This window comes from Cheilinus undulatus, linkage group 8 (genome assembly GCF_018320785.1).
Source record: "Cheilinus undulatus linkage group 8, ASM1832078v1, whole genome shotgun sequence".
Lineage (NCBI taxonomy): Eukaryota > Metazoa > Chordata > Actinopteri > Labriformes > Labridae > Cheilinus > Cheilinus undulatus.
The window spans coordinates 45,203,543-45,217,887 of NC_054872.1; the positions used below are offsets into that span (position 1 = coordinate 45,203,543).

The window sequence follows — 14,345 nt, forward strand, 5'->3', positions numbered from 1 at the left end:
GGCTGTTTTCATCTTGGTTATTTGGTTCCAGTTGAGCAATATTCATCCTGACACAACCATGGCAGCAGCCCAAAAACCATCTGCTCCATCCAAAATAACAAGGAGAGTACAGGACTGTCAACAACCTGTATTAATTACTTCAAAGAAACAAGGGAATCAACAGAAACTCTGCTAAGATGTTCCAAATGTATAATGAAGCTTAGCACAAGTTCATGCAGGTCATGGAAGTCATGCCAAACTACTATCAGATGAATGCCAACTGATTGAATTATTGTCTCCTATCTCTCACAGCCAATCACAGCTCATTCTCTCAACAAGGTAGTCCATTTAAATAGAACTTCCTTCTCACTGATCCCTACTTCATTAATGCTGATCAAAGGAAAAACTTTACCTCCCCCACCACAGCCTCCTCCTTCATAGCCTAAAGCCCACCTTCATGTTCATGGCTTTCACTTGATGCTCATGAAAATGACCCCGGGGGGCAAATTCCTTGTTCTGATGTTGCCGGGCAACCAGAGCAGTTGGCAGAATGAAAGTTGCACTCTTGAGTTATATCTTGGAATTCACAATTAAGTTGACAACATATGTTGAAACCTATGGCAACGGAAGATGGATGGTCTAGGACACCTTTGAGAGAAAGAGCGAGAAATTTCCATCAAGAAAAAACGAAAAAAGACTCAACTACAACTGGTTTAAAAGCTAACAACTGCCAGTAACTGCCACAGAACACTGCCTGATCAACAGGAGACTACCGAATGCTACCTATTAAGGTAGCATGGCGGTGGCCATGAAAGGAGCAGGATGCGGAGGCAGCATGACACCTACAGCAGGGTGGGGAGAAGGCAGAAGGTGTAAGCAGGGCAAACAAGCCGGGCTGCAGGCCAGGCTAACAGCAGTCCCACACAAACCTGCCCTACCAAGAATGTTTCTCGCAAATGTCTGCTGCCTCGCCAACAAGATGGACGACAAACGGCTGTAGATTTCTAATCACTGTTTGGACGACTGTGTTTGCTGCTACAGAAGAGACTGCCAAACAAAATTTTGTTGTATTTTGACTATACAATGGTATATGGAGCATTTTTTCCACATTTGTGATTTCTCTTACCTGTGATGTTGTAGAAGTAGTTAAAGCAGTTGAGATTGAGACTGCACGGCTCCTTGTCAATCGTGTCTGGACACTGCCTCCCCACAGTGGGCGATCGGAGAGTGTAGGCCACTCGCACCCGACTTTTGGTCCTTGTGCATGGCTGAAACACACAAAATAGTCTGAAAATTAAAGTCTACATAAATGCTTCTTAAAATACATCATGACTGAGCAGTAGATGATGCAGACGGTGGAATTACAGACATGTCCTTAAACTGAACTAAGCTATAATGTCTCAGCATCTATAGAGTATTAATGGCTCAAACTGTGTGAATGTGCCACTTCTGGATTCTCTAAAACTCTGCATAAGCCTTGTCCCTGGATGGATGTTTTATCATTCTACTTATAATAAATAAATAAGATCCATTTCCACCCTCTATACTTGTAATCCCACAATGTGGATTATTTTCCAGCAGGAAATGACAGGAAACAGATATTCTGCTTGAACGGTAAACCACCAGATTCTACACAGTCATTGCTTGGGAAGAAGAGACTTTGGAGGGAAAATGACAGCCCCTTGAATAACTCCATTGCTGGTAACATGAATAAAACATTCGAGGAGTCCTGCTGGTGCCACTGCAGACTTCAGATCGAGATTGGAATTGTGGGAAGTCGGTGTGTCGAGCACTTTGGGAGAGAATGGGGTGTGATTAACAATGGCCGGCGTGCTGCTGTGAGAACAGCAGGTGAAGCGAGAGCTGTAAAAATGGCTTTTTACAGAGATGTCAGGGGTGGGGCTGCTGAACAGGATGTCCTGACATCTTACATGTTCCTGCAAATGAGACAACAAAGATTGTATCTGTGATGTGGCATTTATGTGAATGTTTTGCTGCAAGGATAAAATCAGCAGTCCATGTGACTTTGCAAAATTCAATTTGCAGACTTTTTATAAGGAAATGGATTCTTATGAAATAGAGACAGACACATTTCCATGTTCCACTCATTTAACCATCAACCTCAAGGCTAAAATAAAGATTTCTAACTGAGTTCCAGGAAGCAATGAGTATCTTAATTCAGGATGGCCACTATTCCATCCTGCTGCATTACTGCTGAGGCGCTGGAGGCATCAGTGAATCTAAACTGATAAAAGATGAATCTTCACACTTAAAGCTGTGTAATGTTTCACCTTCGGAGCATTAAGGATACAACAAGGGGCAGACAGGTAAAAAATAGCTCACTGCAATCAGATCATAGACAGTGCAATAGACGTGTGCACATGTCTGCGTCTTAGGAGTTCTGGCCATTGAATACTAAATAATGTACTGTGAGACATCAAAATGAAAAAAGAAGAAATCTCAGAAAAGACGAAAAATCAAGATGTTAATGAATAAACGTTTATAGGTAAAGACCTTCAGTGTGCAAAAATCTTTAGCAGTTGAATCCTGATAAAACCAAACTTGGGATGTTAACAAACTAAAAGAAACCTAACTCTGCTGTGTGTTACCTCTCAAGGTCATGTAACTTAGAGTGTATGTTCTTATACCTTCGATTTTTATACCTACGAGTTTTATGGAAAGAGTTGCTGTCTGTTAAGCTTCATATTCAGCAACTTGTCAAGAGGTTAAAGTTGCAGCTGTGGTTTTATTTCAAATAGAATTTTATTTCTGTTATGCTTGACTGTAAGACGTGACAGGCACTGGTTCTTATTCATTTATAAAGCCTTACTTGGTAATATGCCGTCCTCACATCTCCGTTAAATTCAGTCTCATAATCAGTACTCAACAAGATCCAGTAACTTCCTGATGCTTGAACTTCCACAGGCAAACACTTTATTTGGAAGAACTGCTTTCAACTTCTTTGCTGTGTTCACTTGGAACACTTTACAACAAACATTTAAACTGCAAGCACTTGTTCCTATTGGTCAGTTTAAAACTAATTTATGATAATGAACTCTTCTGCTTTTGAACGTAACTGTTTTTAACTGTATTGTTGATATTCTTTGTAAAATATATTTTTGATGCATTTTGTTGATGGTACGCTCGACATCATTGAAAATGAGGGAATACCCTCAATGATTTTTCGAGATTAAATAAAGGTTGAACTAGAAAAGCACTCAGAGAGCGCAGACCTCCACCATTAGCCCTCTCTCCCAATCGTGAAGAATCCTTTAAAAAATTCCTAGATCTGACCCCATGTGCCTCCCACCACGGCATTCACTGATTATTCCCTCCCCGGTGGGGTGGACACTTGGTAAGGCAAAGCACTGGCTTCGTTATGGGTGGACTGTCATCGCGGAAGCATTGCCTGCCCGTGCCAACAGATGCACTGACAGTCTCACCCATGGTCTCACTGGATGACTGGAAGTAATGGAAGAGGGTGAATATATTCCTCTATTCCTCCCAGCATTGTGAGTATTCTTGCTACAATTCACAGTCTTTCTCTGTTACGCTCCGACTCATCTCCTCAACCGGGCGTGCGTCCTTCAAACTTTATAAACTCCAAAACTTTGAATAGCAACACACCCAAAAATGCTGCTGGGATTGAAGTTGCTCATGTCCACCTTCTCCTGGTGTAAAGTGGTAACAGTGCAGACCTCTGCTATTAGCCCTATTTCCCAATAGTGAAGAATCCTTTAAAAAAATTCCTGGATCCAGACGGTGATCCGGATCAGTCCCAAAATCTATTCAGTTCTTCCTTTTGCCATTTCTGACATTTCCTGAAAATTTCATCAAAATCTGTCCACACCTTTATGAGTTATGTTCCTAACAAACGAACAAATGAACAAACCCACCTGATCACTTAACCTCCTTGGTGGAGCTAATGAATGGATGAATGAAAGAAGACACCTGCTGCTGCCACTAAAATGTCTGGTGGAGGATGGTGATGTTTTTTTTATGTGCAAGCACCTTCTTAATGCCTTAAATCTCTGGATATAGACCTTGCACTGATTCATTTATTGGCATGCATCATTCTCACAATCTCCTGTCACATGCATCCTCCCAATTTGGCAGTTTATCTAATACAGAAGATTTCTGGTGTCTTGCTCTGCTTCATCATTGCTTTGCTGTCTCTTGCCAGCACTAAAGTTAACCATTTTAGACCTATGCTTTTATTAACCATTTTGTCTCGCCTTAAAAGCTTGTAAAACATCTACCCTGTGGTGCACAGTCAAGCTCTAAACGTTCTTTTTAAAAGCACCACCCGGGCTTTAAGAATATGTGTGCTGCAGCAATGCCAATTGAAGATTTTTCTACCCAAACTTGTTCTCCCATCTCTTTGGGATAAAAAGGTCAAAAAATAATCATCCTGTTACAAATAGTCTTCAAAATATTCACATTTTTACAAATAAAGTTCTTTTTGAACCATTATTTAAAGCATTTCCTGTCTGCAGTGACTCTGAGGGCCACACCACAGCCTCTTTTATTCTCTCTTTTATGAGTCATTGAGACTCTTTCTTTGTTTCTAAGTCTGCGCACATGTGCTGTTCAGCAAAGTATGACGTGACTACGGAACAACCTGCCATTAGTTGCCACAGCCCAGTCACAATGGATTCTGGGACATAAACAGACAACATGGCAGCAGGCTAAGCTGCTAGCTGCAATAATGATGGGGAAAATGGATTATAATTAGATATCAAGATCAAAGTTCAATATCAGAGTTACTGGTGTGTATTTGATCTTTAAAGATCCCAAAAAGTCATCCAAGTTTCATGCTGCTATAAAATGTTCTGTAAGAGCTAGGAAGGCATGGATAGAGTCAACAAAATGGCACAACAGAGGGCCTTGCAGTGAAAAAAACAAGTTGCCAGGGTTTATAGCTCAAAGTTATTTAACTTCTAATAATGTGTGACTCTTCTTGTTGTATACTACCATGCCAGTCTCAGAGGATTATTTTTAAAATCCCTCACCATATCCTAACAGCATGTAAGCTTCACTGAATGCCCTGCACTGCACTGCATTGCATTGCACACTTCCTGTCAACACTGTATCCAATGCAAATTAAATTCTCTTCCCTGTAAATTTCAGGTTCCCTTTGTAAATTAACCTTGCAAAGCAGATGGATTCGCCCATTTCCGTGTTTTTCACAAAGTGACAGGACCGATCTAAAATGAGGGGCAGTACTTTCAGCGCAGCAGAGTCGTGACATAGTAGCAGCAACAAGAGGCCGGTGCAATTATGGTGGAAGAGCTTAGTGTGAATGCTGCTAAAGCTGACATAACAATGATATAAATTCACTGAGCAGTTAATCTCAGAACAGTCTGTTGTTTGCTGATGTCACTGCCTTTATTGAAAGAAAACAGCCAGTTAGATGCTGTGTTTTTGTCAACTGTGAGGTAAATTCCCAAATCTATCACCAATAGTAGCCTATGGGTCATCATAACAGAGAGATTTGTGCCAGAAAACAGTAAATTTAATCCCAGCTTCTATCTGCTTTGGCACAGAGCCAGACGGCTGCACTCTGATCAGAAGCATTTTTTAAAATGTGAGAGGATCACATTTAACATGAGTGGGCGTGGCTTCAGCTCATTCTACAAACATGCTCACACCATCATGGAGCAGATTTACTGCCCCATTTTTCATGATTTTGAAGCTTAATTTTATAAACTTATAGATGTTTTTCGTAACTCAAATTTGGCCTGGTTATTCAGAACACAGTGGCCTGGCATACAACAAATCAAAATAAAGATATTTTTTATCACTTTACAGGGACTTTGAGGCAGAATTTTTGCATTACTGCTATAGCAGGCCACTGATATTTCACACAACATGCTGTGATAGCATTGTATCAGTGTTTCTGCTCTTTTAAATGACTGAATCAGTTGGTTTTGGAGAAGATGAGCACTCCTGATAAGTCTTCATTGAATTCTAACCCTGCAAGAAACTGGACAACTACAGACAAGATAGTGCTGTCTCAGCTTGCAGCCCCTTCTAAATGTTGATGGTTTTACCTGACCAAATTACAGTCCGATCTCTAAAGGAGTACAACTGCATGATACTGGATATAGGTAGGTCCACCTGGCCCTCTTAAAACTCCACAAACTTAGACCTTAAGTGCATTTAATAAACCAGTCATATCGACAGAAATCATCTGCCAATAATGTCATGAATCCCTGAGGGAATCTTCTCCATGGACATTTTAGCTAAATTCTTGACAAAACCAGTTCTAAAGGGTTATTTTAAAACTTGACTCATAAAGGATACAGGAAGCCAGTATTCAAATAGTTGGCTTCTTTGGGGAAACCCTCCATAAATAACAATTTTCCTCTGTTTGTGGCTGTCTGTCAAGTGATAACAAAGCTTGGGGTAATATTTGGAGAAGGCTTTATGTTTGCCACTAGATCACAGCTGATGCTAAGACATTTGTTTGAGTGTTTTTGTGTGTCAGAGGATGTAAATCTGGAAACCCTGCTCTGCTGTCTTCACCATAAATCACCTTCCTTCTGTGCTGAATGCACATCCAGTACAGTGTAATATAGGTGATATACAAGCCATTTTTCTCCTGCTTCCTGAGTTCATACATCTCTTTTTATTCCTCTGTGGAAGACGAGAAATAACCTGTTGACAAAGATTCACACTCTGCTCACAATAATACCGTGTAGCTTTTCCTTAAGCCATGGAGAAATATTTCTGACAGGAAAAAAGATATCAAGATAAATCTCAGCAGGCTTCACAGAAATCTGACGTTCTCATATCTGCTTGGTGCAGGACAGCTGAGCTGCGCTGCTCTCTGATCTGGGTCCAGCTCTCACCAGGCTGCAGCGGCTCCAGGGGCCCCAGTCATTTAGGACGCAGTCTTCGGGGCAAGGCAGCCGGCTCTCCCTGGCCCCCAGCGGCATCTCCTCTGGGTCACAGAGGTAGTCCTCCACGGGCTCTGACGGCCCATCTATCGTGTTCAGCATGCACCTGAGGGAGAGGGGGAAGAAAAAAAATAGAATTTGACCTTATTTTAGCAACGCTGCAGCTCCAGAGAACAAAAGAGTCAGACGTCATGTTTTGACTGGACAAGGAGATGGCAGGTACATGAAGGAGCTGCAGACTGTGCTTCTTGAACAGAGGGAAACATCTGCAGGAGGATAGGGAGGTCAATTTAAAAACAAAACATCGGATGTACAGCTCTGTTAAAAAAGCGCTGACTCTTGAGAGGGACAGTTTAAACATGCATAGAACTGGAAAACCCTGAAAGAAAGCTGAATAATTATTTAGACTTCAATTTGTTATTAACCAAGGAAATCTGAGATTTAAAGGTTTTTTTTTTGTTTGTTTTTTATGTATCTGCACATGTAAAGGAGACCAAAAGCTGTCCTCCCAGCCATATAAGTGTAACTGAAAAGAACAATTAAAAAAATAAATGTATCTTTAACAACCCCCCATTAAAGACATATTAAAGATACAACTTGTTGAATTTTTCACTGAAATGTCTACATAAATTAAAAAATGACAACTCTTACAGAATGTTTTATTATATTTTAGTTGAATTAATAGATTACCTTGACTATTTTCAACAATTTTCAAAGCTAGAGAAATTTTCAATTTTGTAATTGTAACAGGACATGTCTTGTTAGTATGGTTGTCATGATAAAAACACTATTACATACATGACTTTTTTATCATTGCCATGGACATACTGTATGTTAGGTAAAACAGTGGTTCACAAATTGGGGGTCAAGACCCCTCAGGGGGTCGCGAAACATTTAGAGGAGTCATGAGTTGTCAGTCAGAAATAAAGAATAATTTTATATGATATCAAATTGAACACATTTTATGCACAAATGTCTATAAAACTAGGTAAAATACACAGGTTAGAATAAAAAATTATAATTTGGGGAGATTTATGCCAAAATCAAAGTATCATTTATAAAATCCTTAAAATGTAAGTCTGCAGATAACTATACTTGTATTTGCACGGCTGTGTTCAGGTATGCTTCAACCACTTTCAGGAACTGTGGGGTCCCCAGTCTCCAGCATCATTACTTTCTGAAATGTTTGGGAACCCTTGACGTAAAAGACCACCACATAATGAAGTGGGAACTGCTTCTGGAAGCTGTCTTACTGTTGCTGTGTCTCATACAAGCTTCTCTATGTTGTGACCTTAAAGGCATCCATCCTTAGGATGGATTCCCTGTTGTATCTACCTCCCACCCCTAATAAGAACTAAGGTCCATTTATGTTCAACGTGAAATAGGGATCCGGATACAGACGGAGCCCTCTATGCATGATCCACATTCATTTCTTCCGTATTTCTGCACATTTCCATAAAGCTTAGGGATACGGGCCAAACGGAGCAGTACCACCGGAAACAGTGTTTCCTCCTCCACAGTCGCCATGTTTGTTCTTGAGTTTTTTGTTGTCATAAACTTTTGACTCGGGCTGCCCCCCTGGTGGATGTAATGGTTAACATCCATGCCAATGTAAAGGACGCATGGAAGTATGTGAGCAGTAACTGTAACATCGTTTGAAAAGGAGGTATACATTTTCGTATGTAAAGGGAGTATAAATGGGCCTTTAGCTTACAGTGCTTAAGTTCTAGGCATTAATTGACACTCACCCCCCCCCCCCCCCCCAAACCCCCCACTCTGCCCTTAAGAAGAGGTGTTTTTTTTTTTTTTGTTCTTTTTTTGTTTTTTCAATTTACTAATTTCTCAAACCCCTAGTAATAAATAAGGACATCCAGAGCACAACGAGGGTTTTGTCAATCCTCCTGCCGACCCAAAGGTGCCATCAGGCTGTGTACTCGTCTTACTTCAGCCTCAATTTTTGGCCCAAAATGCCTTAATGTTCTACACAGTACAGTATAAAAATCCCTTGTTCCAATGAATGACACTTTTGGTTAGACAGCACAATGCTACACTAGTCATACTGAGGCTAGCTAATGTTTACTCTTAGCATTAGCCAACAGTGCCAATATACACAGTAGCCCTGGTATGACAGTGAAACTAATGTTGAATTAACTGATGACAGTCCAGAGGGCATGGCTTTTAAGAACACTTGTTTACCTTTAAAATAATGTAACACATGCTTCATAAGAAACTGTTAGCACTTGCAGAGGTATCAAAGTGGGCAGGGAAGAGCTACAAAGTAAGTATAAGCTATAAATATTTGGAAAGAAACTGCAAATGTTGCTGTCCTTGCACTCTGAATAAGAGTGCCGGGACAGTCTCAATGTGTACATTCAGTAAAGTTTATACAGTATTATAACAGGAGAATGACATGCCACACATCTATAAAAGCTGAGCATTTCTATGGCTTTGAAAATGGCTTGGAATATTGAAAGTTATGTGGGCACTCAAGCAAAACAATATATATAGGTTTAGTCCATTTTTGAATAACGATGTTTCTATATCAGAGCAAAAATCCTCCATCTTGTACCTTTAAATGAATCTAGAATAAAACTAATAAACCTATATAGTATGCAAATGGAGAGAGGGGATAGGGAATAGAGAACCCTGACTTTCATGAACTGCTGCAGCAACAGTTTTAGAAATTTTCCTCCCCATTACAGCTTTTTATCGTCTAGCATATGAGATAAAGAGACAGTCTGAGTGCCAGTATTTCAACTGCCTGCCCCGAGGAGCAGAGTTAGCTGATATCATTTGAATTTGTACTTACTGGAATTGCATATTAGCCATCTGAACACCGAACCACTAATAATCATGAAAGGTGTTAGAAATGATCATTACCGGAGGCGTGTATGCTGAGATCTTTTCTTCATGATGAACCAGAGTCTTATTACCTCCAGTCTTGTTTGAAAGCCTCATGAGTTTGTTTGTTTTTCAGAAGGATTACTGAACAAACTACATTTAAGTTTTATTAAACTTGCTAGGCAGAGGCAGAGATAACAAAAAAACCTCTGGACCAGATCTGAATGCTACAGAAGCCCTAAATGGACATGCACCAATACTGTTCTCCATAAAACCATGAAAACTACTGATTTGCAGTTGTTTTCTTAAGATCTTAGCCTAGTTATTGTTGGGTTTCTTCAAGGTAACAGCACTGATTTCTGTGATAATGTGTTCATTTCTTGAGGTCTTGAAAAACACAATAGACGTTGCATCAGCACCACTGGGAAACCAGTTTTGTTATCATGAGATAGATAAGTCAATAAAACAACAAAATTTAGTCCTTATCACAGGAAAACAGAGTAAAATAGAAAGTATGGATGTGCAGTACTATACAGTGTCTATAAAAAGTATTGAACCTCTTAGATTTTTTGCCCTTTAATTGATTTTATAAATCAGTCATGGTCAATATAACTTGGCTTTTATGACCAAAAACCTAATTCAATGTCAGGGAAAGTAGATTTATCCAATGTAAGGTCAACTGAATAAAAATATTTCATGTAAAATAAGTGACTGCATAAAAAAATCACCTTCTTCAAGTCAGTATTTAGTAGTTACCTTCAGCTGCAATCATATCACTTAGTCTGTGTGGATTGCTCTTAATCAAACCTGCACAACTGGACAGTGCAATTTTACTTCATTTATCTTTACAAAACTGCTCAAGCTCTGTCAGGATGCACAGGAATTGTGCGTCCAGCCCTTTTCAAGTCCAGCTTCAAATTCTCTACTGGGTTGATGTACAGGCTTTTAATCTGCGACTCCAGAACATTCACCTTGTTGTCTTTAAACCATTTCTGCGTAGCTTTCGCTGTATGCTTTGGCTCATTGTGTTGCTGGAAAATAAATATTTTCCCGAGCTGTAGTTATCTTGCAGACTGGATAAGATTGTTCTCCAGGATTTGCTGAAATTCATTTCAGCCTCTACCTTTACAAGTCTTCCAGGGCCGGTGGCCAAGAAGTATTCCTACAGCATGATGCTGCCACCACAGTGGGGATGGTGTGTTTGTAGTTATGTGCAGCATTCGGTGTCCTCCAAATATGGTTAAATACACCATTTTGGTCTCATCCGACCGAAGGACTTTCTTCCACTGGACCACGGAGTCTCCCACATGCCTTTTGGTGAACTGAGTCCAGATCTAATATGAGTTTTCTTCAGCAGTGGCTCTCTCTTTGCCGCTCTCCCATAGAGCTTTGACTGGTGAAGAACCTGGCCCACAGGTGTCTGCAGAGTCTCTCCCATCTCAGCTGCTGAGTAGTCATAGGTGTCTTGGCGGCCTCTCTCACTAGTCTCCTTCTAAAACGGTCATACAGTTTATGAGCACGGCCTGATCTGGGTAGATTTACACATGTGCCATATTCCTTCCATTTCCTGATGATTGATTTAATTGAATTCCTGGGGATGTTCAGTGCCTTGATTTTTTTTAATCCCTCCCCTGATTCACACTTTTGAAAAACCTTTTCTCTGAGTTGCTTGGAGTGTTCTTTTGTCCTTATGGTGAAATGGTAACCAGGAATACTGATTAACTAGTGGCTGGACCTTTCAGAGACAGGTGTCGTTATACTGCAATCACTTGAGACATCTTAACTGCACTCATGTGATCCCAATTTCACACCAGGCTGGGCCTCTGTTGAATTAGGTCAGTCACTTAAAAAGGTGGTGAATATTTATGCAGTCACTTACTTGACCATATATATTTATTTTTTAATTGACATTATGTTGTAATAATATTTTTTTACTTTGACATAAAAGAGGTTTTTGTTTTTGTTTCTGTCAGAAAAGTCAAATTATATTGACCATGATTGTTTTGTAACATTAATAAAAGGGGAAAACATCCAAGGGCTGAATACTTTTAATAATACTTTTAATATGTCTGCTGAGGGCTTCTGTTGGATGCTACTCATACATACAGTAAAATAACTTGAAATGACGGTCTTTTGGTTTTTAATAAATATTTTGTCATACTCTTCCATTTTTTAAAATTAATTTTAATTTTGTCCAGCTATAAATATGTAAAATATTTCTAATTTAGAGGTTTTACAAAATGTACATCTGACATGATGATACCGTAACTTCTCAGCACAGCCGTTTACTCAGTGTAGTTCATCAGTGGTCTTCAGTTTTGGTAATTTATCCAAGAGAATTGGTAGTGACAGCAGGGATGGGTACCACTGAACCTGAATCATTAGCACAGGCAGAGGTCTACACTGTGTGAACGCCTGTGTTACGTTGTGTTAAAAGTGTATTTTTTCTAATCCTCAGCTCTTAAAGGAGGAGGATATGTGGTTCAGTATTACTCATAAACCATCTAATTACAGTCTTATGAGTCTCATGTAATGTAATTACAGTGTCTGTGTGACATGCAGAGCAGAAATCCAAAAGTTTATGCTCCACCGGAGAGGATTTGGCAGCATGTTGGTTGTTGACTGTCAGCTAAACAGTGTGAGGCAGGTTATCCCCGCCACAGAGGAATCCTCTCTAAAAACAAGCATAAGGTTAACAAAAGAGAGAGACAAAAAATACAAATTATCATGTGTCATTTTTGTTTTAAGTCAGGAAAAAAGATAAGATGAAGAGGACCTATAGAACCCTTACAAATTGATATAAGTTGAGGATTTTAATTTGCTTCTTTTGACAGATCAAGCAAACATGTAATCTACAGTCAAACTAGAAACCTTTAAAATTGCAGTGCATTCTTTTGATGTTTTTGCTAGAAATTATTTAAGTAATTAATAAACCATTGGGGTGCAACTAAAGCTTATTTTTGTGATTATTTTGTTTGTAATTGGCCACAAGGGTGTTGAGTTTTGATGCATTATTTATGATTTTGGATTCAAACTGCATGCCCTGGAACTAGTACAAAAAAAATGAAGGTTTATCACACTGCTGCATTGGTACTGTATGTAGATTTATTTCATGGCACTCATACAGACATGCTGATTTTTATCACTAACTGTGCAGTTCTGTTAGGCTTGACAGTTCATGGAGGCTGTTGTCAGTCAGCTTGAAAAGGTGTCTTCGGTAGGGGGAACCACTTGTCACGCTGTTATTCAATGGATTGTTTATGCATGTTTACCAATGGTAAGGTGCCTTGTTGTGATTGCATTTTCACAAACAAATTCGATGTGTTATGATTTAAAATGAAGACTGATGACACTTTGTGCACGAAAGTGATAACGAGAACTATGACTATAATTCAGGAATGATTCAGAACAAATAATGCTGAGTATTAAAGTACAGAATGTGTTTATTTAAAAAGAAGTGATGCCTCTATTTCTTTTTAGTTTCACGGTGCTGGAGTGAGAAATAAAGTTTTTTAAATCAGTCAAACTCTGCGCAGTATTTATTGATGGGAAAAGCTGCTGCTTGTTTAATAATTCAGTCGACAAACTGTCTGAAAGCGGTGAAAATGCTCATTAAAGTTTCCCACAGTGATGTCTTAGAAGTGTTTTCAGTCCAACAATCAGTCTAAAACTAAAGATTCTTCAGAAACTACAAAAGATGATAAAGAATCAAAGACTTTGTGAAATATTAGACAAGCCTGAGTGATGTCAGCCATTTTGTTACTAAAGGGGCTTTAGAAGCCAGTCTGTTAACTCATATACTAAAACTAAATGACTTATAAAATGACCCCCACACAATTTATACACACCAAACCTAGAACTAGAACTATCCCAGCCAAAACTGTTTCTGGAATGGGGCTGTAAAAATATGTATTTCATCTGTAAACATGGGTATTTTTTACATTGGGTGTGTATGTGACTTCCTGTGCTATAGCATCAAGCCTCAAGTGGACACATGAGGAACTGCAGCTGTTTGCACTTCTACATCAGCTTCTTTGTTGGTTCCCACTTGTAATGAACCAACAAATAAATATTTTTTTTCCTAGAAACAACTGAAACAAGTAAATGGCAGTGAGAACAGAAATGTTTCTTTCAATTATATTTTTTATATATTCAGTGTTACAGCACTTGACCCATTAAAGCGTTTGTATATAATTTTTTTAACAGACTAATCCTCATCTGGCAGCTGCCAGAGTCCTAACCAATACCAAGAAAGTAGAGCAGTTCTCAAATCTCTACAGTTACAGATTTTAAAATACTAATGTTATTATCTAAAATAATAAATGATCCTGGCCCAAAATACCTGTCTGATCTGGTCCCTTATGAGGGATACCGAACTGTCAGGTCCTCTGGGACATTTTACATGTTAACTCACTTAACCTTGCAAAGCCAATGGACTGTCCAGATTCCATGTCTGTCATCAGGCAGATCCAATCATGCAAAGCTCCATTCTGAAATGACTGTGCCCCGTCTGAGAACGAACTGACCAATCAGGATCATTTGAGGAGAACGAGGCAGTAGCTACAGGTAGGGTTTACTGCAAGCCAGTAGCAATGCCTGCTGCCAATACAGCGATTAACTGAT

At 39.4% G+C, this 14,345-nt stretch overlaps 1 protein-coding gene across 2 annotated transcripts in view; it reads right to left on the reverse strand.

Annotated features, from left to right (window-relative positions):
- Positions 1-14,345, reverse strand: part of LOC121513348 (thrombospondin type-1 domain-containing protein 7A) — a 365,219-nt gene that overhangs the window by 88,980 nt on the left and 261,894 nt on the right. For both annotated transcript variants that reach the window (XM_041793044.1, XM_041793043.1), the window contains 2 exons: positions 6,834-6,987; positions 1,106-1,247 (listed from right to left, as the gene is read on the reverse strand). In XM_041793044.1, the coding sequence (XP_041648978.1) occupies positions 1,106-1,247; positions 6,834-6,987 (296 nt within the window). The remainder of the gene's footprint in view (positions 1-1,105; positions 1,248-6,833; positions 6,988-14,345) is intronic.